Raw genomic sequence first — 25,204 nt, forward strand, 5'->3', positions numbered from 1 at the left:
CAGAAGCTTCAGAAAACAAGACAGTTCCTCAAATGGTAAAACAATTATGTGTTTCACTCCTGCTATGTACCACCAGACCCAGCTCTCAGTTGTTTTAGTAACCTGTGTCTAACCCTGACCTTGACACATGGTAGACATCATTAAATACTCTCAAATTGAAGGAATGAAAAATGCTCTTAGAAGCTGTTTAGCAGTACAGCATATTCCTAGCAAACTCATGGCCTAGAGTTCAAAACCCAATAACCTAAAATAAAATAGAAACATCACTCAGTATTACCACCCTGCACAAGTCTTTTTCCATATAAAATTCCCAAATACCTGCTTCAAACATACAGCTCCATACTTAGAAGGAGGGAGGCCATCCTCCCCAGCTGGCAGTTCAGTAGACATGTTTATTCCTTTCACCGTCATATTTTTCTGTTTTAATGCTGGTATTGGGACTACTCAGCTCACGGGTATGGTCCCTTAGCTTTTTTGCTCAAAGCTGACACTACCTCAGATCCACTTTCAGGTTTTTGTTGGTTAACTGGAAATGTCACAACTTTCTTTCCTGGGCTGGCTTTGAACCAGATCCTCAGATCTCAGCCTCCTTAGCTAAGATTACAAGCATAAGGCTCCTGGCTCAAGAGTACATGGCTCACAGTTTCTCTTACAGAGAAAAAGGATGGTTTCACTATTTTTGAAATTCATTCTTGCTTATGGAAGCACCAGCTTAGAGGTGTTAACAGGACTGGACGGTGGGAGTAAACACCCAAGGAAAATTCAGGTAACTTTCCCAATTTCATTCCCCAATCAAAGAAGACAGTTTCTGGTTTGCCACTGGGGCGTTTATTACATGATTAGTAAGTTCAAATAAAAAAATAAAAACCAAAATCTTGGCAGGGAGGCTAAGGCCAGAATCTGGGAGTACTTTTCCCAGTATCCAGACTCCCTGGCCAAGCCATCTCCATTAACTCAGCTTGACTCGATCCAATTCCTCAAGACTTGCATCTGTGCTCTGGACATTGCTACTCCCGCTGGAGACTGAGTTTTGGGCCCCTGGCACTGGGGCTTTGGTGAGAGCTCCATACACACCCATGGCCTGAGGAGAGGGACAGAGAGGCATGAGGACACCTGACAGAAGGCATAGCTCTTCCAATGACTAAAAGGAAAAAAGCTGTACCTAGGACTACTGAACTTGTTTTCTCTTTTTTCTCTCTCTCTTCTCTCTTTTTCTATCTTTCTGACACAGGGAACTGAATTTAAGGACACTTAAGCCATGATTCCCAGTCCTTTTGTTTTTGGTTTGTTTCAGATTAAGAGTCTCACTTTTGATTAGGCTGGTATCTAGAATAGCTGGGACATGGTGTACTACCATGTCCACTTTGTTTCTGAAATAGTGTCACTCACTAACTTTTGCTTAGTTTGGTCATGACCTTTCCCTAACTTTGCTACTTGCATGAAAGGGATTACAGACGTGCACCATCATACTTAGCTCTTTGGCATGTGTATGTGTGTGCATGGCTTGAACTCAGGGCCAGAGTACTATCCCTTAGCTTTCTCCCCCAAGAATGGAGCTCTACTATTTGAGCTACAGCTTCACTTCTGCCTTTTTGGTGGTTTACTGGTGGTAAAAAACAAAAACAAAAACAAAAACAAACTCACAGACTTTCCTGCCCAGGCTGCATTGGAACTATGATCCTCAGATCTTAACCTCTTGAAATAAGGATTATAGTGCCTAGCCTTTTAGGAATCTTATAAACCATCAGAATAGGGTTACTTAAAACACTGGCAATTATCTGGAGAAAAGAAGTTAGTTCAAGAGTGTTCTTTTGCTGGGGACATGGCTCAAGTGGTAGAGTGCTTATCTAGCTTGCACAAGACCCTAGGTACAATCCCCATTATGCCCCTCCTCCACAAAAGTTTTATCTGCAGGGATAAATGAAACTGTCTCATTCTTAGAGATCCCTATTTTACAGGGAATGAAGGCAGGTCTAGGGTGGAAGTACTCTCTAAAAGACGTCTACAAGCTGGAAGCCAGTGTCTCATGCCTATAATCCAAGCTATAGGAGGCCGATCTGAGGATCATGGCTCAAAGCCAGGTTGGGCAGAAAAGTCTGTGAGACTATCTCCACTAAACTACCAAAAAAGAGGCTGGAAATGGAGCTGTGGCTCAAGTGGTAGAGCACTAGCTTTGAGCAAAAGAAGCTCAGGGACAGCGTCCAGACCCTGAGTTCAAGCCCCAGGACCAGCACCAAAAAAAAAAGACCTTTATAATGTAACAGTAGTTGTGGTGGTAGAAGTCTCTGTTCCTAGTATGATGCTATGTGGGGTCTTCAGAGAGCTCTAACCTGAGCCACCATACTGGTAACATCTCCAGGATTGGAGGGTAGTAGAATAGTGTTGGAGTCCTTGGCCAGTTTGGAGAATGCACTGACATACTGCTCGGCCACACTCAATGAAGCTGCTGCATCTCCATTCTGTGGTCAGAGAAGGATAAAATTAGAGATGACAGATTTGGGGAAGTATGGGAAAAATGGTCAGGTTTCTAGGAAAGGGGTATACAGAGTTCATATACAAGAGTTCATATAATATCGCTCAAAGGAATTCCTGCAATGGCAGGAACTCTCCCATGGGTAGATGAGACCACTTTCATTGTAATTCCTGTCACCAACTCCCACCCTTCCTTTGGTCTCTCACTTGTTGAGTCAGAGCTGCAGCCAAGATGCGAATAGCTTCAGCCTTAGCCTTAGCCTTGGCAAGAACTGCACTAGCTTCTCCTAGAAGAAAAGAGACAGCATGACTCATCAAGTCAGAGTATCTCAAAGCTCCTATCCATGCCCGCCCTACACCTCTTTCACCTTCTCCCCTCTACTTACCTGCTGCCTGATTTATTTGCTCCGCCTTTTCTGCTTCGGAGGCCAGGATCTGTGCTTGTTTCTTCCCCTCTGCCACATTGATGGCTGACTCACGGGTCCCTTCAGACTCTAGAACTGTAGCCCGTTTCCGCCGCTCTGCCTCCACCTGGATGCCCCCAAGTAACCACCATCAACAAGAAGCAAGAGGAAATTCTAACACATACCTACAGCTATACTTATTACAATAGGGAAAGAGTCCAGGTTCCCCCAGGACTACAGTACTCCAAAGTCTTCTTCCCCACCTGCATTTGCATGGATTCTTTCACCCGTGGTGGCACGTGGATATCCTTGATCTCATAACGGAGGCAAAGGATGCCCCAGCAGTCAGCAGCCTGGTTGATGGCATCCACAATACTGGCATTCAGGGACTCCCGTTCCTAGAGAAGAGAGTTGTAAGCTCCACAGACTCCATACCTGTGAGGAGCCCAAGTCAAGGAGAGCCTAGGAGCCTGGTGCTAGTTGCTCATGCCTGTAATAATAGCTACTCAAGAGGCTGAGATCTGAGTACTGTGGTTCAAAACTAGCCTGGGCAGAAAGGTGCATGTTTTTTGTTTTTGTTTTTTTTTTGGTCATTTGTGGGGCTTGAACTCTGGGCCTAGGTGCTGTCCCTAAGTTCTTCAGTTCAAGGCTAGCACTCTACCACTTGACCCACAGCACCACTTCTGGTTTTCTTAATGGTTTATTGGAGATGAGAGTCTCACAGACTTTCCTGCCCAGACTGGCTTTAAACTGTGATCCTCATATCTCAGCTCCCTGAGTAGTTAGGATTATAGCATGAGATTCTTATCTCAATTAATAACCCCAAAACCAGAAGTGGAGCTGTGGCTCAAAGTGGTAGAGCGCTACCCTTGAGCACAAAATCTCAAGGATAGTGCCCAAGCCCTGAGTTCAAGCTCCATGACCAACAAAACACACAATGAGCATGCACACACACGCACGCACGCACGCACGCACGCACGCACGCACGCACGGAGTCCGGGGCCAGGCACTGATAGCTCATGCTTGTAATACTAGCTTCTCTGGAAGCTGAGATCTGAGGATCATGGCTTGAAATCAGTGATAATTTTATCTCCAGTTCACGACCAAAAAGCCAGAAGTGGAGCTGTGGCTCAAGTGGTAGAGTACCAGCCTTGAGTGAACAAGCTAAGGAATAGCACTCAGGCCTGAGTTCAAGCCCCTGTATAAGGGAAGAAGGGTTGAGGAGGAAGAAAAGCCTGGGACTGGAAAAATCTAACAGTGTAAGGCATGTGCCAGGTCCAGATCCACTTACCCGAAAGACTTTGTCCAGAGAGAGTTTTCCGAGTTCTGATCTCATGGTTGTCTGAGCTAGCTGAGTGACAGCGTACTCAGGGTCTTCCACACCATAACTTGCCTGAAAAGGAGCATCAACAGTATAAGCTTGTATGTTGGAATTTAGTGAGAAGGGCAACTCAGAAAGCTGGATAAAGCATGAAGCAGATACCTTGTAAGGATCCATAATGCGCAGGTATAGGACTCCATCTATTTGCAGAGTTACATTGTCTGCAGGAGCAGAAGCAGTAGAGAAAAGGAGGTCAGGCCTCCAGATCCCAACCAGCTTTTTCTCCTAAGTTCTGGATCTACAGCAACTACATCCGAATGGTCACAGAGCACCCGTGTCACCCTGTATCCCTCACCAAGAGTCACAGCCGACTGCTCAGGCACGTTGATGACAATTTCCTTGAGACTCTGCACATATCGGATCCGGTCTAACACAGGGATGAGGATGTTCAAGCCCTGGGAAGAGGAGTCATAGGTCCTCAGAAGAGGAATGCATTGAAATCTAGGCTAGGCCTGGATTAGGTAGAAAGTCACATACAGATTATGCCCAAAATGAAGCACCTTCCAAGAGATGGAGTGTCACTGGCAGAGGAACTTAAGAGCACAGACTAGACCTCTGAAATGGAGGAGTCAAGGGAATGAAGGCTAGCAGAATAGGCACCTCTAAGCAAACAGTTGAGGCTGAGACAGTGGATAGTACCTGTAAGGCCCACCAAAAGTAGAACCTGTAGGATGCTAGGGCAATAGGAAAAAGTGGCAAGATGGGACTGATGGTCATTACAACGAGCCCTGCTAGGGCTGGTGACCCTGGGAGTCAGAAGCCAAAGGGACATACAGGCCCCAAAGATGTCCCACACCCACACGTGAAGGACTAGGCATCGGGCTGACTGGAAATGAGAAAAAGAGGTTCTCACAGGCTCCAGGATCCGATGGAATCGGCCCATTCGCTCCACCACCCAGGCCTCCTGTTGCGGCACAAACAGAATCACAGTGTTTCGGGGCAATCCAGAGGAGGCGCGGTGCGGAGCACGGCGAGAAGCCTGCACAGAGCCCTGAAGGAAAGACCAGAGCAGGCTGAGACTCCACCCGGCCCCTCACCCCACCTCTCTCCCGAAGACATCTCCCCAAACCGCGACCCTCAAGAGATCTCGGGGAACGACTCACGTGGGGACCATGACCTCTGACCCCAGTTTTCTCCCAAAGTTGGAATCCCACTCCTTCCCAGCTGCGGACCCAGGTGGTCTCTGTCCCGACCCTTTGTATAAGCCTGCCTCGTTCTCACCCTTAGCAAAAGGGCTCCAGTGCCCCGCGCCGCGCGCGCCAGCATTTCCCACAGCCGAAACGACCTCCGGAACCACCGAGACGCGGAGCAGAGCGGCCTCTCTAGAAAGCCGGACCTGAGCCTTTCCCCCGGCCGCTCCACTCCCCCTGACGTACTTCCGCCGTCCCTGCCCCATTCCGCCCTGACCCAATCCGCGGTGCTCCGCTGACCGCGCGTCAAGTTGTTCCCTTGGAAACGCTGACTTTGAAAAGAGGGCCCAGGACTGCAGGCTTCTTTTTCTAGTTCTTGCTGTTAGAGCCCTAAATCCTTGATCCTGTGGTGAAAATGGGCTCTATTTTCCACATACAGCTGACTCAAAAACACCTCCCATCAGTTCTTTACCCCCATCCGGGGGGGGGGTGTACATGAGTGCGCACAATCGCACCCATCTGTCACAATAGTGTCCTTGGATTGAAGCTGATTCGTTGCCGTGGGTACCATAGTGATATTTTCTTGTAGTCCTTCTGTTGTATCAAACCCTCCCACTGGGGACTGACCCCATTCACATTGCCATGGTAACTGGACCTAACTTTGCCTGATGACTGGGGACATTTTTCCATCCTTTTTTCTCCCAAGGTACCAACAGCTCTTCCACTTCTTCACAGCCAGACTGTCAGGCCTCGTCCCTTTACATTCAGAGCCCAATAGCTTTAACCTTTAACTTTGTAGTATGTCATCTTACACGTATAATCATATGTGTATAATCATAACCCTCACTTTATACACGAAAGCATACAAGTTCTGTGAGGCTAAAGTTATTAACAGAACCAGTATAAGAATCCAACTTAACCACCTTCTCCAACAACCTTGTTATATGAAAATCACAAGACTACGCTCCAAAAATTAGAAGGAGGGGCTGGGAAGGTGGCTCAGTGGTAGAGCGCTTGCCTTGCATGCTTGAGGCCCTGGGTTCGATTCCTCAGCACCACATAAGCAAAAAGAAAAAAGCCGGAAGTGGCGCTGTGGCTCAAGTGGTAGAGCACTAGCCTTGAACTGAAGAGCTCAGGGACAGTGCCCAGGCCCAGAGTTCAGGCCCCACGACTGGACCAAAAAAAACAACAACAAACAAAAATTAGAAGGAATATCCTAAGTTCCTGAGGGCTCAGGCCTGGTCACTTCTTTGGAAGAAAGCTGAGTTCTAGCTCTAATTAGGCCCTCTACTCTCCTCCACATCCTGTCTCCAACAGAAAAGAAAGAAAGAAAGAAAGGAGTTCAAGTTTTCAAAGAAGAATTTATTCTATTTTTTTCTAAAAAAAAAATGTACCAGGTACAGTTTTTCTTGTTTTTTTTTTTTTTTTTCCTTCAAGTTTCAGCAAACACTTGTTCCCCTCAGCCAGGCCTCAGGATTTAAGAGCTGAGGCTGGGCCAGAATCTGGAGTGAAGAATGGGATAGTTGGGAACCACATGACTGAGTTTGAGGGGTATCCCTCACCCCAGCTGAGGTAGGTGGATCAGAGTCTGGCCAGGTGAGAGGAGGCACCCCAGTCCTTAGCCCTGACTCTGCCCCTTTGACACCTTCCTCAGTCAGGACTCTAAAGCAAGGAGACACACGCAAGAGGGCAGGAACAACTGAGTGTGAAGCCCTAGGTGATTGGTAGTTAACTCCTATGTGTGTGTGTCTGCATGCATGCTTTGTCTCATACATACATACCACACAAACACAAGCTTGTGTATGCGTGTGCATACACACACACACACACACAAATTAGACGTTTAGATGGGTCAAATGGTAGGGGAAATGAAGGTAATGGGGAAGGACAGGGGAAGCTGAGTCTTTGGCTAGTGACTCAGTCACTGTGGAATAAACTCTCTGTCCTTAACTGAGGGACAGCAATTCATCCCTGCCCCCACAACAGCCTCTCCAACTCCTGATGTTGGTGCAGTATCTGAGAGTGGGAAAGGAGAAGGGGTAATAGCAATGATCAGGTCTGGGAGGTTACCAAGGCAATCCAATTTGAATAAATTATAAATTAAAAATAAATAAAGTAATAGGTGTCCCCTGCCCAGGACAGGGAGTTAACGCTGGCATGACTTGCCTGGGAACATGGGATAATCTCAGGGTGGCTCTGGTTCCTCCCTTCTACCTAAGCTGGCCTGAGAAACCCAAGGAGACAGGCACATGGAAGTACCTGGAGTGGGGCAGGGTGTGGAAGGATCAGAAGGTTTAAACTCCCAAATAATCAATTTGGGTATGAGTGTGGCCAGGACTTTAATTTAAGCCTAAAGGGGCTATTGCCATCTCTCCACATGTTTACCCTGTCCAGGATGGAGCAGTATGGCAGGCTTTTGGCCAACCTAGATTCAAGAGTGCTGGTAATCAGAGCAAAGGTGAATAACGTGGATTATGGGGGGCCTCAGTCACAGCCTGTAGTTCATAAGGGAGCCCTGTGTCCAGCTCCAGGCTCCGACGGGAAAATAGCAGGCGGATATCTCCATGCAGGCTTAAGCGGCCTGAGCGGGAGCTCCGGAACCTGTAGGAAGATAGTGGGATCCAAGTAAGAATCCAGATGACAGAAAAACAAGGAGAGATCCTATTCCAGGATATCTGGGCCTCCCAAGCTCTCTATGAGTCCTGTCTTTACCTGAGGTGCAGCAAATAGCAGAGGAGGCGGTGGGTGGGGCTAGTATTTCCCTCCTCACCCACAGGCACCAAAAAGAGGCGATGGCGCAAGAAGGTCATGTGGGCAGCAGGCATGTCCGAGAAGTCAAAGGTCACGAGGAACATCTTCACCACAGTCTGGTTGGGGTTAAATAAGGTCTAGGGGCAAGACACTGAAAGTTGTTAGGGCCTAGAGGCTGTTTTCCACTCTTCCCATACCCACTCTATTCCTTCAGGGAAAACTCACCACTTGGATGGTGCCCACCTTAGGCACACTGTAACCCTTCCTCCCCAGGGGGTTCAAGTCCACGACACCCTAAGAAGACCATAAACCATTAGCCAAAGTGGGAAATAGGAAAACCCTGAGCCCTACGTATTGGTCTCTCCAAGATCTCACACCTTGGACTTGCCTCTGCCCCACACTAGAATTTCCCCCACCTGACCTTGACTCACTTCTAGTGGAAGAACATAGAAAGAATACCTTTTTACCCTCCCTCTGCCCCTGACCCCTCTGAGAAGCTAACTTGGGTTGGGGTCAGGTCATACCAGGAAGGGGGCCGGGGCATTTTGCTCAGAAACATCAAAGAAGGTGACAGTGACAGGCAGCGTGACATGCTGGGGGCAGTAAGACCCACTAGCTCCAATCTCTGCTGTGTAGCCCTCAATGTGGCCAGATGGTGCAAAGCGTCCTCGAAGCAATGATTCCTGGTGTTATGGTGGGGAAAATACATTGTGAGAAATGCCGATTCTTTTCCTAATGTGACTGAGCCACATTTCACTATCCCACTCCTCCCAGGTTTCCCCTAATCACAAAGTCCAAGAGAAGCTACCTCAAAGTTGCCCAGCAGGGTACGGCTGACAGCAGGGGTTGGAATGGGGGAGGCACTGGGGGAGCTCAGCAGGCCTGGCCCCTTCCGGAGACTTCGAAGGGAGCTCCTGGCATGGGAGGGGACACACAGTGAGTTGGCTTGAGAGATTCTGGGACTCCACCCTTAACTACTATCTAGGGCTCCTGACCTGAGATCCCCTACTGTAGCATTCAGGGTCAGGGTAGAGGGAAAAGCTGGTCACTTACAGCTTCAGACGACGGGCACCTTTCAGCCTCCGTCCCATGGGACTGCAGTCTGTTGGGTCCTATAGAGAAGAAAGATTGGGAAAAGAGACTAGGTGAAGCCCAGATATATTCTGGGGCAGGGGCTTATCACAAGCTTGTATCCTGTAGGCTTCCACCTTTTCCCACACATATATCCACTTAAAGAGTAGATAAGCTTAATTTAAGCTGGGTGGTGTTGTTAGTAATCCTAGCTACTCAAGAGGCTCAAACTCTTCTTTCCAATTAACCACTAGAAAACCAGAAGGGGAGCTGTGACTCCAAGTGGTAGAGCCCTAGCCTTGAGCAGAAAAGCCAGGGACAGCACCCAGGTCCTCAGTTCAAGCCCCACGCCAACCAAAAAACAATGACAAAAAAGAATACTTAAGCTTGCTGGGTGCTGGTGACTTGTATCTGTAATCCTAACTACTCAGGTGATTGAGATCTGAGTATTGCAGTTTGAAGCTAGCCCTGGCAGAAAAGTCTGTAAGATTCTTATTTCCAATAAACTACTAAAAAAGTCAGAAGTGGAGCTATGGCTCAAATGGTAGAGTGCTAGCCTTGAGCAAAACAGAAGCTCAGGAGCAGCATCCAAGTCCTGAGTTCAAGCTCCAAGACCAGCACACACACAAAAAAGAGTAGATAAGCTCCTTTACTAACTTACCAAAACAGGCTCCTTGGGCCCGGGCAGCAGGTGGCTCCAGAAGGGTGTGGCTTTGGCATCAGAACTGTTGGCAGCAAGAGTATGGCCCAGGGTTTCCCGGCGCCTCCGAGGGGCTGGCCCCTCATCCTCAGAGCTGATATCTGGGGCTTCTCCAGCAGGAAGCAGCCTTCGCTTGGTGGGGCAGGGGCCTGGAGGTCCAGGGCCAGGGGGTGTGTGCTCGGGACTGTGCCCATTGGCAGTGCCAGGGGACTCCCTGGGCCAAAGGTTGCCCCCATTTCTCACCCCAACCACTGGGCTCTTACCCCCTATTTGTGCAAGACTGTGCAAATCAGTGTCAAGTGTGTGCAGTTGGCCTGAAGGGGCTGTCCCTAGAGACTGCCCCAGGGACCCCTGTCCCCCTGGTTCAGGGGAAGCCCAGTCTCTGGTGTGCAAAGTATTGCAGGAAGCATTTGATGGGGACCTGGGAGGACTCCGGGCCCCTGAAGTCCAAGGTGAGGTGGCACTAACTCCCTGTTCCACAACACAGAGGCCATGATGGGAGAAATGTTGGCTGGCCACACCCAGTCCCAGCCCCAATCCCTCTAGGCCCAGTAGTCCTACAGTAGATGGTTCTTCAGGGGGCAATCCCTCTCTGACCCCCAGCCCAGGGCCTCTTTTCAGCTCTCGTGGACCCTCAGTGGGTGGGGCTGGCCGCTTCAGAGCCCTATGAGATTCAGAGGCACCAGCTGGAGGGGAAAAGATGGATACCTGGTAGACCCCGGGGGATGTTACCCCCCCTGCTGGGCTGTAGCCCATGAGCAGGCCACCCTGGAGGGCCCCCTGTCTGACTGGAGGCTGTGAAGGGCCAGCCTCTGGTTCTGAGGATGGAGATGGCTCCGCCTGCACGTGGCGCATGAAGTCCCCCCTTGGGTCAGGGGGGCCCCCCCACACGGCCTTTATGCTGGGCCTGGGCTGGGGGGCCTGGGGACATCTGTGCAAGAGAAGAGAAAAAAAGATGGTCAGGGAAATCAATGACTCTTCCGTCTAGCTTCTTCGCCTAGCTTAAAGAAATGACCTTGAGGGATTCCTGAAAGTGAAAGTGTCCAAATCCCTGGATGGATGAAGGGAATGCAGAAGCTACTCTCAGAACTCTTGAGAGTGTAGCACTTTTAGTTCAGATTTCTCACTGGATCTATTGCTCTCTTCCTCTTCCTGGCACTTACCCCGATGAAGAGGTGTCAAGTCTAGCCGTATGTCCCCTCTTCCTGACTGATGCCTTGATCCCCTAGGTTGCAGTCTGGTCCATGCCCGCTGCACTGGCAAGGTGACTGCCACCATTCCGTGCAGCTCCTGGGCTCAGCTGGACCCTAAGGAGAGAAGAACAGACATAAACCAGGATCCCCAGAGTCAGTTGTAAGGCCTTTCCTGATCATGGGTTCATAGAGTATATACTTCAGGGCATCCTCCTCCCAAGTGACCATCTCTTCAAAAACAGAAGGGGCAGGCTCAGGATTCAGAGCTCAGGTGCTAAGAGCTGAGCAGCCTAAAGAGTCACAGAAAAACAGATCTTGGTTCAAGGGAGTAAGGATGTGAAAGGAAAATTTAGGCAGGAGGCACCCCTTGTCAGAGTCACCATCTTGGGAGATGAGATAACCTCAAGATCAAAGAGACCAGGCCAGATAGAAGGTGGCTGGGGCAATAATTCAGCTCTCTTACTCAAGGCCACAACTTCTTCCCAAGTCTATCTCCAAAGGGACAAGTGCTACCCCAAAGTGCTAAGGGCAGAGATCTGGCAGACACACATCATACCCCATCACATACTCCACAAAGGTACAAACCTCAGATCAGCTAAAAGCCAGCCCTTCAGCCTTGAACTCACAATAGCCCTCAGCAATCTGTCTTTTTAACAAGAGCCAACAAATCCAACCAAAAACAAGTGGGAGGAGACAGGGGCACTGCCAGACTCACTTTCCAGTGCCTCCCCCTCCCCCCACACCCTGCAAACTAGAGATAAGGAAGAAACTTGCAGTCAACTGGAAGCAAGTATCCCTCCATGTCCCTCCCCCAATGTACAACCAACACCCACAAAACCCAAACCACTGCTTTTCTGCTAGGACACAAAATGGGCTTTGTGGACTATGTCACCCTTAGGAAGCAATACTAGGGGGAGGAGACTGTCAAGTTGGATGCCAACTGCCCTCAGGGTGTGCCTTCTCCTTTGGGCAATAACTTATGCTGCCTGCCATCCATAATGCCCTTAAATGGGTTAGGTGGTACACACTTGTAATCTCAGAACTCTGGGATTACAGTCTGCTTTCCACTCCAGACCAAAACATTGCACCCTCTGAAACCTCATCTATGTGAAGTATTGTTTAGTCCAGATCACAGGTGCCACTCCTCTATATATCTCCAAACATAGGAAAAAGTGCATAGTAGGACTCAAAAAAAAAATAGAATGAAAGCTCTGGGGAACTGGGTAACAGTGCAGATAAAAATTCCCCGGTTGGGAAAAGCAGAGAGATTAGTTCTACAGGGAAAATCAGCAACAACAGATGTGGGGGTAGGAGGCCAGGAGAAAGAGCACATTTACACTCAGGGACTGAAAAGCTCTCTTACGCCAATTATTCCCTTCATCACACACTCAGTTCACCATGTCTTCATTGGAATTAAAATCCCTAAGCAAATTCTGAACATTTTCAGTAGTTAGGATGGCTGGAAAGGACAAAGCACTAATGGCAATGTGTGGTATGCCTTCACTTTACCCTTCCTTTCCTCCATCCAAGTCATACAGGTTCAGGAAGGGCATTTTCCTTAGTACCACTTCTGGGTCATCACAGCCACCCTCTTGAGCCCTTGCCTTGGGGCAGCCAGGTGATGACATGATGCCCTACATGACCCTAGCATGCCTGGCATCTACTTATTATCCTCAGTTCCTGCCCTGTCAACAAGACACTCTTAAGACTTCCCCTGCCACCCAGCCAGTCTGGCTTTAGACCATGGCTTCAAGCTGACTCATGGGGCAGGACTGGGGTGGGGGGCAGGGAAAGATAGGCCAAACCTCGCCCTCTGTCCAGGGGGTGGGCAGCAGTTGGCATCAAACAGCTGTGCCAGGCTGTAGCTGGCAAGGACTACAGTTCCCAACATGCCAGGTAGCAAGGCTAGCAAAAACAACAAGTCCCAGAATACAATGGGGTCTACCCTCAGATACTTGCTAGGCCTGGGCAGTAGGAGAAGTGAGTATAGGTAGATCTACTAGGCTCATCCTCCCCTGCTCCTCAGTATAAAGGATACCCATTTTCACCCTGACAAAGGAGACTTAAAGAAATTCCTATCCATGTGCTTCCTACCTCATCCTGTGCAGCAGACAGTAGTAATACACTAGATGCTCTACATTTTGTCCCTATGCATGTCCACACATGCTAAGGTGGCTGTTCCCGCAGACCACCACCACCATGGGTAAAGTCAGGGTCTGCCCTCCTCAACTCTTTTGAGAGCTCCTCTCCTACGGCCCTTCACCTTTAATAAGAGGGCGCAGACCCCAGCAACCCCTCCAAACTAAGCCCATCACACTCACCTTGGCGTCTGGATTCCTTGTTTTGGTTGATCCCCCACCCCCAGCTTAGCTTCCCAGGTCCTTTCCTCTTCACTGCCTGGGACAGGCCCCATATCCTACCGGGGCTTCAGAGTTCTACTATTTTCCTCTAGCACACACTCACCCCGCTCCCAAATTGGCTCCTCTGCGGTGGCCGCTGCTCCGGGCCCTTCCGTCCCGTCCCGGTCCCACCCCTCGGATCCCCAGTCCTCCCTGTCACGGGCCCCCCAACCCAGACAAAGGGTGGCTCAGGCTGAGAGCCCTGCTCTGCTAGGTTCTTCTCTAAACAGCTTCGTGTGCAACACTAGCGGGCCCTGGCGTCTGCAGCCCCCCGGCGGCTACTGCGCCCCTCCCCACTACGGTCCCTCCCCGGGGCCGCCCAGGCTCCGCGCCGCAGACTCGGCTGCCCCTCTGACTCACAGGCCATTTCCTACCAGCTGATGGGGCCGCCCGCCCCGCCCAGCGCCCCACCACCCCCGCCGCGGCAACCACGGCCGCCACGCCCCCCTCAGACCACACCCTCCTTGGGCAGCAACCATGCTCATTGGCTCAGAGCCGGCCGGCCTCCTTGCAGCGGCAAGTGTGAGTCACGCCCTCTCCAAGAGGCGCACACCTATTGGCCCAGAAGGGGACAGGCCTGCCCAATATCGCCACGCCCATCTCCTTAACTCCACACCTGCCAGAGTCCAAGCAACTCTCCGCCTGGCCATTTAACTCCTTCAAAGGCATAAGCCTCCTATTTCTCAACCCTCCTCCCCCACTTGGAAGCCCTAGACACAATTCAACAGCTCTCAGTCAGCTTGCTTTTTTCATACCGGATTCAAACCCAAATGTCCCCACACTCATTCACCTCCTTACATTCCAGCCTAAGCTCCCAGCCAGCTGGATCCTAGGAAGTTTCCTTCATACCAGAGCGCAGAAAAAAAGGCGAGGGTGTGTGCTCCATCTCTATTCATACTGAGAAATCATATTCTTCCTTTTCTTAATGGCTATTTGATGTTTTTTGTCTTTGTTAGAAGTGTTCCAAGGGCTCCTGAGGTAGGGATACATTTTAATTTCAGGGACTCTGGTATTATTCTTCAAAATTCTGAACTCCTACTCTGAGATCAAGGTGTCCCATTTCTTTTCCTAACACTCTTTATTCAAAGGCTTCTGTTCAAGGAGGCTGAGAACCTTAGGAAGTGGGATAGGAGGGCTTCTGCCCAGAGTGGGGGAAATGAGACCAACTATTGAGATGGAGCTGATTTTCATGACTCACAGCTCCCTCGAAACTCTCCACCCTCTCCCTGAGTCACTGGGCCCCAGGCCCAGCCCAGATACAGCTAAATCAAAAGGCAGCAGAACTAGCATCTCTAACTATTGTCATTCCATTTTTTAAATGACCATAATGATGGAATCTTTGCAATAATTGGGCATTTAAAGGCCCCTTTTCAGAGCAGCTGCTGTAGACATAAGCTAAGAGAATGGGTGGCCTTGTCTACCTTGCTGTCTTGTCAGCATGTCAGGTTGTCTCCAAGTCAGATAACCAGGCTTTTCCCCCTCCCCACCCCTTCTGACATTAACAGAAAGCAAGAGACAAACATCAGAACCAAGAGAATAATTCTTTCCATAATTTAGAGACCAATTAAGGGCCTAGGTTCTTGTTTTGGCCTTGCCTATGTTGCAAGCCCCACCCACCCCCACCCCCAGGGGCATCAGGTGTCCACTGAAGAGCAAAAAGAGGCTTCCCTTCCGCATTTCCTGTTTGTGCTCCACACTTAGAAGAGTCAAGCAATAGTTTCAGCTTTCCTTCTCCTCATCTTAGAAGAGGGAAAAAAGACAAAAAAGAACCCAGCCTTGGACTGACTTCATTGCTGATTCCTAATACTAAGGAACAAGATTGAGGAAATTCTCAACACCCAAAAGCAAAACTGCAGAATAGCAATATAAGAACCCATTTACCTTGGTAAACACTTACTAGAAAAACATGTAGAGAACCAGAATTCTATAGGAAAAGAATAACCCTCTAGTAACCCTATCTTGTATCTTTCTGCCATTACCATAGATCCAGGTCTTAGTTTCCTACCAGGGCCATGGGGACAATAGTAAAGCCAGGAGGATCAAACACCTTTCAGGCCTTAGTGTAGCCTGGGAAGGAAGCATGGTACAACTAAGAGGTTTTTGTTTATTTGTTTGTTTATTTATTTATTGAAACATATCCTAGGCTGGCTGAACTCAAAACTTATTGCCTCAGCATCCCAAGTGCTTGGGATTACAGCTACTGGGATTACACTCAGCTCAGATCAAGAGGTTTTACCTAACTCCTCCAGTGTTATCTTTTCATGGATTTTTCTTTCATTTTTCTTTACCAGGTTTTGCTAGGTGTCCCAGGCTAACCTCAAACTAAAAATCCCCCTTCCTCAGGTTCCTGAGTACTGGGATTATACACATGTTCCACCAGGCCTGACTCATCTTTTAAAAAAAATAGTTATCACCAGCTGACCAGTCCACTCCCCTTTCTCACAAACATACACACAATTTCTTTCTCCCCTGTTAGAATGGAAGCTCCATGAGAGGAACAACTCTTTTCTTTCATGCTATATTCCCAGAGTCAAAATCTTACAGAGCCTGGAACATAATAGACACTGAAAAAAAATTATAACGAAAACAATGCGTCTTAGAGTGGTGAATAACAGTCTAGAGATCTGGATAGTCACTTCTGCTCTTTTACTTTGAAACCTGGGGAATTAGTTTCTTAAGCTAAAGATTTCTGAATCTGTAAAATGTGAGTTTCCATATAAACAATGACCACTGAGGGCCTCCATGACACTGGCCTTATAATTTTCATAGTTTTTGTGCATTCATATGCATCTCTGAGGATGTGCTCAAGCATCTAAATGCTCAATTGCCTGCACCAAAGCAGAAAAGCTATTATATACTTCAGCCTCTGCACAGCAAGGGCTACCTCTTAGGTCCCACCCACTCATACAAAATGCCCCAGTCCTGAGGAAGCTAATGTGTCTGCCCTAGGCCCTCCCTTTCTCAGACAGGAGACAGCGCTAGAAAGCAGTGTTACCATAGCAATCAGATCCTCTTCAAAAGGCTTCAGCCAGCCTTCCTTTACCCCACTCTACCCCAAGGCTTTGTGTGGCCTCAGTTACACCTCCCTCCCCCCCACCCCCTACTTCCCCAGGCAGTATCTAAGCTACTGGGTGAAGTGTGAGGAGGCTGGCTTGCGGCCCCTTTCAACAACACTGTGACCCTCATTCAGTAGGATAGCAGGGACTTCTTCATCCTTCTCCCAGCCAGCCTAGAGGAAAAAAGAACTCTGAAACTACATTGAGTCTCCTTGGGGGATCAGAGACGCTCCCAAGGGGGACTAGCTCCTATTCTCAATTTCTAAGCCTGAAATGTGGGGAGCCACATTCTTCCCTCTTCCTTCTCAATCTGCAGCTGAAACTAATGTCCCTTCCCAGGTTCAGTTTAGAATAGTGGCCCACCTCTTAAAATATACACCAAAGAGTCTCAATACTTTCTCCTACTCTCCTTCCAGAAACCCCCAGAACTTTTGAATTCCATAGAATTCTCCAACCAGGGGGAGATAAGGGGAGGGAAAACTAGTTTTTGACAAGTGATAAAATAGTTACTAGTCAATTGAGTCTGTTGGCAAAGACCTCGGTGGTAGAAATGGGGTGGATCAGAGGGTTAGTAGGGTCGTCTCTAACTATAGAGTCCAGAGTCCAGGACAGGGCACAGGTTCCCAGACAGGCAAGAACCAGGCCAGGCCCCTGGGTGAGGAAGGAAGTGGAAATGAGCACACCCATAGCACAGGGCAGGGCAAAGTGGGGGAGGAGGGGACAGAGACCAAGGCAGCCTTCTAGGAGGAACAGGAACTATCCTATCCAGGGGGGGGGGGGTTGACAGGAACCCAGTGGCAGAAGGGTCCTTACTACCCTCAGGGACTTCAGTAAGGGGAAGAAACCCCAGTCTTAGCCAGACGGATTCAAAGTCAACGTAGGAGACAGTTAAGGAGACAAACTCTGGTGGCAAGCAGGGCCTGGCTGCTGTCTTGAGTAATCAAGCAGGAAGGTAGAGTTAGAAAGTGAGCAGCCAGGAGCACAACAGACTAGCTTCTTCACCCACTAATTCCAGCACCCTCATAGAATACAAAACACAAATGTCTTCCCGGAGTCCTTACAATGCCCTTGACTGTTACTCAAATAACGGGGTTCTCTCTCTTAACGGGGTCCTATAACCCCTGCCTATCACAAGGTACCCACAGCCACATTCCATCAAATAGCTGCTTTTACCTCTTACACAGTGGACCACAAAACTTCCATCACACAGCCCTCTTTCCCAAAGTGCCTCCAAATCCCCTCAAGTATCGCTTCCAACTCTCCACAGCACAAAGCACCCCACCCTCTAACGCTGCACCCCTACCTCCACAGAGCGCTGCCACCCTTCCCCCTACCAGAGCCCCCAGAAAATACACCTCTTCGCTCACACTTTGAGCCCCTAACTGCTTCCCCAACTCCTTGTCTCCTTTCTACAGCAGTCTCCACACCCTTTGCTCTACCGGTGCATCCCACCTCTCCTCGTCTTTCCCCAAGCCCACTCTCGTCCTGGCCCCTTCTTCCTCACCTCCCCGCCCCACACCTGCGGTTCCGTGAGTCCTGTAGCCCTTGAGGAGGTAATGGGTTGGGACAGTGACTGAGCAGCCCTAGTTCAAGCCTGGGCCTGCAAACCTCGCCCCTTTGGTCCGAGCCCCGCCCTCGCAACGCCCCGCCCCCCTCCTTGGTCCCAGCTCCCACCTTTTCTCCCGCTAGTCCCCTTTCCTCATTTCTTTAATCCCTCAGGCTCCTCCTCTGGTGCCAAAGCCACGCCCACCAGCGACTCCGCCCCTTTCGTTTTCTTTGCATTTCCCCAGGATCCTCCGCTTTCCCTAAGCCTCACCCCTTGACCCCCTCCGGTTTGTCTCCTCCCCCTCCCCCCACCTTCGCGAGGACCCGCCCCCTCGAATTCCAGCCTAGCAGAATGTTAGCCAAATCTTGTCCCCCACACGCCCCCTCCCATCCCAGAGGCTTTTCTTCTCTCCGCCCCTTCTCGCGGGGCCTCACCCGGACGCACTGGCTCCAGCCCCGATCCACTGGCTCTGATTGGTGGCGGTGGCCCCAATGGATGACGGAGGAGACAAAGTGTTAGCTGTAGGTCGCCTGAGGTCCCACCCCGGCCACGTGCGGCTTCTGTGATGACAGGTCGAGAAGGGCGGGGCCTTCGTTGGCCAGCTGCAAGGCCCAAACTGGCAGGATGGGGGAGGGGGGAGGAGGAGCTGGGCGCAAAGTGCAAGCCCAAGCCTGGTGTTCTTTCTAGATCTCTCTCTCTCTCTCTCTCCTCTCTCTCCTTTCTCTTCTCGTTTATCTCTTCTTTTCCCTCCTCTTACCTATCTTCCTTTGTCTCTTCTCAGAGTCTTATTCAGGCTGTCCTACAATTTGCGATTCTTCTGCCTCCACCTGCTAATCTCCCTGAGAGATTCTGGAAGTGTGCCACCTTGCATGATTTCTTACTGCTATGAGATGCCTATAAAACTCGAAACTTTTCTTTGTAGGGACATCTGATTTAGCATTTGCCATAATGGAGCGAGGGTGGGGGCGGGAGGCGAGGTTTGCAAGGCTGAGCAAGGAATCTCAGGGATTTGTGAAAATGGAGGAATCGAGCACTGGGATTTCGGGTTTGTGGGTCTGAGCTGTTTCTAAAGCCTACTTCGTGCGGTAGGCTGTGGGTTCTGGAATAGACAATAAGAGCTATGTCTATTCCAATTGGGATGGGTCAGGGAAGAGAACTGTGATTTATTTTTATTTTTACTTTTTGCCTGTCCTGGGCCTGGGCACTGTTCCTGAGCTCCTTTTGCTCCAGGCTAGCGCTCTACCACTTCTGGCTATTTCTGTGATTAATTGGAGAGACGAGTCTCACGGACTTTTCTGCCCTGGGTGGCTTAGAGCCGCTATCCTCAGCTCTCAGCCTCCTGAGTAGCTACCACTACAGGCATGAACCACTGGCGCTTGGCAGAACTGTGAATTTTACACATACAAATATGGATACTGGGTGGTGGTGGGACTGAAATTTCCGGAGAAAATTAGGTATTTTTGGTTAGAATAGCTATATAGGTATATTGTGCACTATGTGACAAATATGTTTTGGTATTTGTGTGCTGTGGTGTGTGTGTGTGTGTGTGTGTGTGTGTGTGTAGTGGAATTTGAACTGAGTCTGGAGCTTGGTGTTTTTGCTGAAGGTAAGTGCTTCACTACTTGAATCACAACTCAACTTCTAGATTTTTTTTTATTGTGAAAATACCATACAGAGGGGTTACAATTACATGGGCAAGATAACGAGTGCATTAAAAATATGGAACGCTTCACAAATTTGTGTGTCATCCTTGCGCAGGGGCCATACTAATCTTCTCTGTATTGTTCCAATTTTAGTATATGTGCTGCCAAAGCGAGCACCCAGATTTTTTTTTGATGGGCATTTGGAAATAAATCTCATGGAGTTTTCTGCCTGTGCTGGTTTTGAGACACAGTCTTCAGATCTCAGCTCCCCCAATAGCAGCTAACCACAAACACATCAGTGTTGTGCTGTTAGTTCTTGACTCTCTGCCTCTTCTCCTCCCCCTCGCCAGGAGATACAGTAGGGCTGTCCTTGCTTTGCAGATATCGGTAGATGGCAGTACAGGACACTTGCAGAATAAGTGAATTAAGATTCAGAATTTATGTGTGGCCTCTTAGAAAAGCAGATGAGATCGGTCCCCCTGAATCAAGCTCTTGAAAACTCAGATTCGTTACCCTCTGTGACCCTATGTGAGTAGATACAATAAACTAGTCAATACTAATAATATGTTAGTAAAAAAGAAAGAAAAAAGTTCTCTGTCCAGAAGGAATTAGTTTATTTTAATTTTTTATTTTTTTTGGGTCCGGTCATGGGGCCTGAACTCTGGGCTTGGGCGCTGTCCCTCAGCTCTTCAGCTCAGAGCTAGCGCTCTACCACTTGAGCCACGGCGCCACTTCCGGCTTTTTGCTTTTTGCTTATGTGGTGCTGAGGAATCGAACTCAGGGCCTCAGGCATGCAAGGCAAGTGCTCTACCACTGAGCTACCTTCCCAGCCCAAATACAAGATTTCTTTTTTTTTTTTTTTTTTTAGGTCCAGTCGTGGGGCCTGAACTCTGGGCCTGGGCACTATCCCTCAGCCCTTCAGCTCAAGGCTAGTGTTCTACCACTTGAGCCACAGCGCCACTTCTGGCATTTTTTCTTTTTGCTTATGTGGTGCTGGGGAATCGAACCCAGGGCCTCATGCATGCAAGGCATGTGCTCTACCACTGAGCCACCTTCCCAGCCCCAGGAATTAGTTTAGACAGATAAACATAGCTATATAATCCCAGATCAAGTCGTTAGAGTTCTGTTTGCTGGAAAAAAACACAAGGGTAAAACAAGCTGGTCTCTGAATTTTGGCTATTTACAAGCTGTAATGACAGTACTGGGAAGGCTGACACAGGAAGATGGGCAGTTGAAGTCCAGGCTGGGTCGGTAGCAGACACCATGTCCATCCCCACCCCACCCCACCCCCGGCCCCAAGCCAGAATACTTTAAATTTTGGAATTTTTTTTAGATTTACAGAAAATTTGTGAAGATAGTACAGAATTTCTAAGTGTACTCCACACCTAGTTTCCCCTATTATCATCATTTTACACTATGTCATTCATTTGGCCAATTTTGTGTGTGTGTGTGTGTGTGTGTGTGTGTGTGTGTACGCGCGCGCATGCCAGTATAGGACTTGAATTCAGGGCCTTGCACTCTTGCTTGGCTGTTTTGCTCAAAGCTGTCACTCTACCACTGTAGCTACACTTATACTTCTGGCTTTTGGGTTAATTGGAGATAATAGTCTCATGGATTTTTTACCCAGGATGGCTTTGAACCATAATCTTCAAATCTCTACCTGCTGAGTAGCTAGGATTACAGGCATGAGCTACCAGCACCTGGCTCATTTGTTCAATTAATGAACCAATTTTGTCATTGACTAAAGTCCCACATTTTATACAGATTTCCTTAGTCTTTATCTTATGTCTTTTTTGTTTTCTTTTTGTGCTGGTAATGGGGCTTGTACACAGAGCCTAGACAATGTCCCTAAGCTCTTTTGTTAAAGGCAGGCACTCTACCATTTTAACCACAGTTCCATTTCTGGCTTTTTGGTGGTTAATTGGTGATAAGAGTCTCATTGACTTCCTGCCCAGGATTGCTTCAAATGGTGATTCTGGGATCTCGGCCTACTGAATAGGATTGCAGGCATGAGCCACCATTGCCCATCCTTGTCTTTTTTTTTTTTTATGCTAGAATCTGACCCAGACTAGCATGTTAGACACAGTCATCATATTTTCCTTCTGTTGGTTATGACAGTCTCTCAAACTTTCTTTTTTTGGGGGGGGTTGATGACCTTGAAAGTTTTTCTTTTTAGACTTGGTCTCACTTTATAGCATAGATTATTACAGGTAGGCTCTAACTTCATTCTTTTGCCTTAGCTTCTGGAGTGCTGGGATTAGGAGATTGGGCCACCATATCCTGATTCTCAAATTCCTTGTTAAATAAATTAATATTTTAGCCAGTACTCATGGGTCACACCAGTAATCCTAGCTATTGAAGGGGCTGAGATACAGAGGATTAAAGTTTGAGGCCAATCTGGACAGAAACTCTGTCTTCTAAATAACCATTAAAGGCGGTGGCGGCGGCATCTCGGAGCAGGAAGATTCGGTGCTGTTCCGGCGTGGCACGGGCCAGAGTGATGATTCTGACATCTGGGATGATACAGCATTTATAAAAGCGTATGATAAAGCTGTGGCTTCCTTTAAGCATGCTTTAAAGAATGGTGACATTTGTGAAACTCCAGATAAGCCAAAAAGCACCCCAAGAAGAAAACCCATTAAGAAGAATAAAAGTCAAAGGAAGAATAACACAACTCCCTTGAAACAGTGGAAGGTTGGTGACAAATGTTCTGCTATTTGGTCAGAAGATGGCTGCATTTACCCAGCTACCATTGCTTCAGTTGATTTAAAGAGAGGAACCTGTGTGGTGGTATACACTGGATATGGAAATAGAGAGGAACAAAGCCTATCTGATTTACTTTCCCCAACCTCTGAAGTAGCAAATAATACAGAACAGGATGCTCAGGCGAATGAACATGACAGTCAAGTTTCAACAGATGAAAGTGAAAGCTCCAGGTCTCCTGGAAGTAAACTAAATAACAATAAGTCAAAAGCTGCTCCATGGAACTCTTTTCCCCCTCCACCACCCCCAATGCCAGGATCAGGATTGGGACCAGGAAAGCCAGGTCTAAAATTCAATGGCCCACCACCACCACCTCCACCACCCCACTTCCTGTCATGCTGGATGCCTCCATTTCCTTGCGGACCACCAATAATTCCCCCCCCCCACCTCCCATATGTCCAGATTCTCTTGATGACACTGATGCTCTGGGAAGTATGTTAATCTCATGGTACATGAGTGGCTACCACACTGGCTATTACATGGGTTTCAGACAAAATCAAAAAGAAGGGAGGAGCTCACATTTCAATTGAGAATGGTGGTGATATTCCCTGGAAATATGAACAGAAGTCTCCTGGTTATCTTCATGGACAGGAGGCAGCGGATATCAGCATCAGCATCTTCCCCTGTTCCAGAGTGTCCATGTTAGGACCAGTGGTGTTCTTGGGGCAGTCAGTGAGAGTAACTAAACAATGGAAATGTGAGTGCTTGAAAGAAACTCAAAGGTTATGTTCAAGACATGAGTTGGTCTGTTAAATTTGTGATTCAGCACTTTGTATAATTGCAACTTAGTAAATACGTTAAGCTTTTTATTAACGCCTTTCAAAGTAAAATAAAAATTTTTGAAACCTTAAAAAAACCCATTAAAAAAAAAAGTAGCTGGGAGCTGGTGGCTTACATCTGTAATTCTAGCTACTCAGGAGGCTGAGATCTGAGGATCGAGGTTCAAAGTCAGCTCAGGCAGGAAAGTCCATGAGACTCTTATCTCCAATAAAAACCACTAGAAAACTGGAAGTGGTGCTGTGGCTCAAGTGGTAGAGCGCTCGCCTTGAGCTGAAGAGCACAGGGACAGCGCTCAAGCCCAGAGTTCAAGCCCCACAACCAACCAAAAAAAAAAAAAAATGAGGCTAGCTGGGCACCAGTAGTTCACATCTGTAATCCTAGCTACTTAAGAGGCTGAGATCTGAGGATCGAGGTGCAAAACCAGTCCAGGCAGAAGACTTGGTTAGACTCTTATCTCAATAAACTACTCACAAAAAGCTGGAAGTGACACTGTAGCTCAAGTGGTAGAGCACTAGCCTTGAGCACAAAGAAGCTCAGGGACAGAGCCTAAACCTTGAGTTCAAGCTCTGGGACTGCCCTCCCCCGCCAAAAAAAAGTGGAGTTAGAAGTGTGGCTCAAGTGGTAGAGTGCTAGCTTTGAGCTGAAGAGATCAGGGACCGCATCCAGGCCCAGAGTTCAAGCCCTATGACCGACAAAAAAATTAATATTAAAATTTAAAAAATAAATCAGAAGAGTACAACAGAAGACTCAATGCAGTACTACTATACTAGAATATTGCTAAAACTAAAAAGATTGACATCAAGAGAAACTAGATCTCTCATATATTGCAACAGGAGTTGGACCTATTTAAAAAATTTTAGAAAACATGTTGGCAAGATCTACTGAAGCTGAATTTATACATGCCCTGTGAGTCAGAAATTCTGCCCCTAGATGTATGTCCAAATACATGTACACAATTTGAATGCATTGAAAAATAAATATCAACTTTTATAGTAGTTCTAGAAACAGAAAAGATGGGCAAGAAAGAAGAGAATGAGATTAGGGAGAAGTTAATAAGGGCTTAAGTATTTCCTCTGAAATACTGATTTCTTTTTTTAAGCAAGGATTTGTTTTTAATATAACAGGTGTTATATTACTTCCAGCATTTTCTGTGTATGTGGTACTGAGGAATCGAACCCCAGGGCTTCATGCATGCTAGGCAAGCACTGTACCACTAGGCCATATTCCCAGCCCTAGTCTTCTGATTTCTATTGAAATTGGTTACCTCCTTGGCGTGCTTTTAAATTCATGGTTTTCTTTTTGTGTGACTTGTCTGATCAGGTCCTTGGCTCATTTCTTCCCTTTTGGTTTTCTTTTCTTTCTTTTTTTTCCTATTTGTAGTGAGCTTTTGTAGAGTTACATATGATTCTAGATATTGCAAATATCTTTTCCTACTCTGTGATTTGCCTTATTATTATTATTATCAGAAAAAAGTTCTCGGATTCACAATCCTCTTGCCTTATTTTCAAAGTGGACATTACAGATGTGTACCACAATATCTATCAGCATCAAATATAGGGCTTTGCACACAGTAGGCAACAGCTCTATAACTAGCCTACAACCCCAGTACCTTTAGTGGTATAATATATACTTCCTTCTTTCCCTCCTTCCCTCCCTCCCTCCCTCCTTCCCTCCCTTCCTTCCTTCCTTCCTTTCCTCCCTTCCTCCTTTGTTCCCTTCCTTTCTTCCTTCCTTCCTCCCTCTTTCCATCCTTTCTCTTTTTCCCTTTTTCTTTTTGTGCTGGTCCTGGGACTTAAACAGTATCTGGGTGCTATCTCTGAACTTTTATGCACAAGCCTACTACTCCACCACTTGAGCCACAGCTCCACTGCTACCTTTTTGGTGGTTAATTGAAGATCAGTGTCTCATGGACTTT

General features: G+C 48.0%; 2 protein-coding genes, 2 non-coding genes and 1 pseudogene across 5 annotated transcripts; 1 reads left to right on the top strand and 4 right to left on the bottom strand.

The window, feature by feature from the left end:
• Positions 1–805: 805 nt before the first annotated feature.
• Positions 806–5,582, bottom strand: Stoml2 (stomatin like 2). Its single transcript, XM_070009357.1, has 10 exons — positions 5,479–5,582; positions 5,111–5,248; positions 4,553–4,652; positions 4,360–4,418; positions 4,168–4,269; positions 3,140–3,274; positions 2,859–3,003; positions 2,680–2,759; positions 2,331–2,459; positions 806–1,081 (listed from the first exon to the last, which is right to left on the bottom strand). The coding sequence occupies exons 1-10, from the start codon at positions 5,521–5,523 to the stop codon at positions 950–952; spliced, it is 1,065 nt and encodes a 354-aa protein (XP_069865458.1). The 5' UTR covers positions 5,524–5,582; the 3' UTR covers positions 806–949.
• A 1,146-nt stretch (positions 5,583–6,728) lies between these two features.
• On the bottom strand, positions 6,729–18,652 carry Atosb (atos homolog B). Of its 2 annotated transcripts, none has more exons than XM_070009361.1 (9): positions 18,538–18,652; positions 11,073–11,216; positions 9,871–10,840; positions 9,192–9,250; positions 8,947–9,052; positions 8,663–8,821; positions 8,364–8,432; positions 8,100–8,275; positions 6,729–7,988 (listed from the first exon to the last, which is right to left on the bottom strand). In XM_070009361.1, exons 3-9 carry the CDS (start codon positions 10,762–10,764, stop codon positions 7,835–7,837), a joined length of 1,617 nt encoding a protein of 538 aa, XP_069865462.1. In that variant the 5' UTR covers positions 10,765–10,840; positions 11,073–11,216; positions 18,538–18,652; the 3' UTR covers positions 6,729–7,834. The 2 variants fall into 2 exon arrangements, with proteins under 2 accessions (XP_069865462.1, XP_069865464.1); XM_070009363.1 differs by lacking the exon at positions 18,538–18,652 and adding an exon at positions 13,566–13,889.
• LOC138817054 (survival motor neuron protein pseudogene) lies at positions 13,979–23,325 on the top strand (annotated as a pseudogene).
• LOC138822388 (U6 spliceosomal RNA) lies at positions 19,817–19,923 on the bottom strand. Its single transcript, XR_011370422.1, has one exon. It is a non-coding gene; the product is annotated as a U6 spliceosomal RNA (small nuclear RNA).
• Positions 20,735–20,799, bottom strand: Trnaa-ugc (transfer RNA alanine (anticodon UGC)). Its single transcript has one exon. It is a non-coding gene; the product is annotated as a tRNA-Ala (tRNA).
• Positions 23,326–25,204: the final 1,879 nt, after the last annotated feature.

Source organism: Dipodomys merriami, unplaced genomic scaffold (assembly GCF_024711535.1).
Source record: "Dipodomys merriami isolate MVZ:Mamm:240054 unplaced genomic scaffold, mDipMer1.0.p SCAF_11, whole genome shotgun sequence".
In the NCBI taxonomy this organism is placed as follows: Eukaryota; Metazoa; Chordata; class Mammalia; order Rodentia; family Heteromyidae; genus Dipodomys; species Dipodomys merriami.

Excerpts from the sequence above, each read along its gene's own strand:
- Atosb (XM_070009361.1), bottom strand. The coding sequence starts at position 10,764 with ATGCGCCACGTGCAGGCGGAGCCATCTCCATCCTCAGAACCAGAGGCT. Across the intron at positions 9,251-9,870 it reads GGCCCAAGGAGCCTGTTTTG|GACCCAACAGACTGCAGTCC; the intron begins GTAAGTTAGTAA and ends TCTTCTCTATAG. Across the intron at positions 8,433-8,662 it reads ATGCCCCGGCCCCCTTCCTG|GGTGTCGTGGACTTGAACCC; the intron begins GTATGACCTGAC and ends TGGTCTTCTTAG.
- Stoml2 (XM_070009357.1), bottom strand. The coding sequence starts at position 5,523 with ATGCTGGCGCGCGCGGCGCGGGGCACTGGAGCCCTTTTGCTAAGG. Across the intron at positions 5,249-5,478 it reads CTGGAGCCCTTTTGCTAAGG|GGCTCTGTGCAGGCTTCTCG; the intron begins GTGAGAACGAGG and ends TCTTTCCTTCAG. Across the intron at positions 1,082-2,330 it reads TTACCAGTATGGTGGCTCAG|GCCATGGGTGTGTATGGAGC; the intron begins GTTAGAGCTCTC and ends CCCTCTCCTCAG.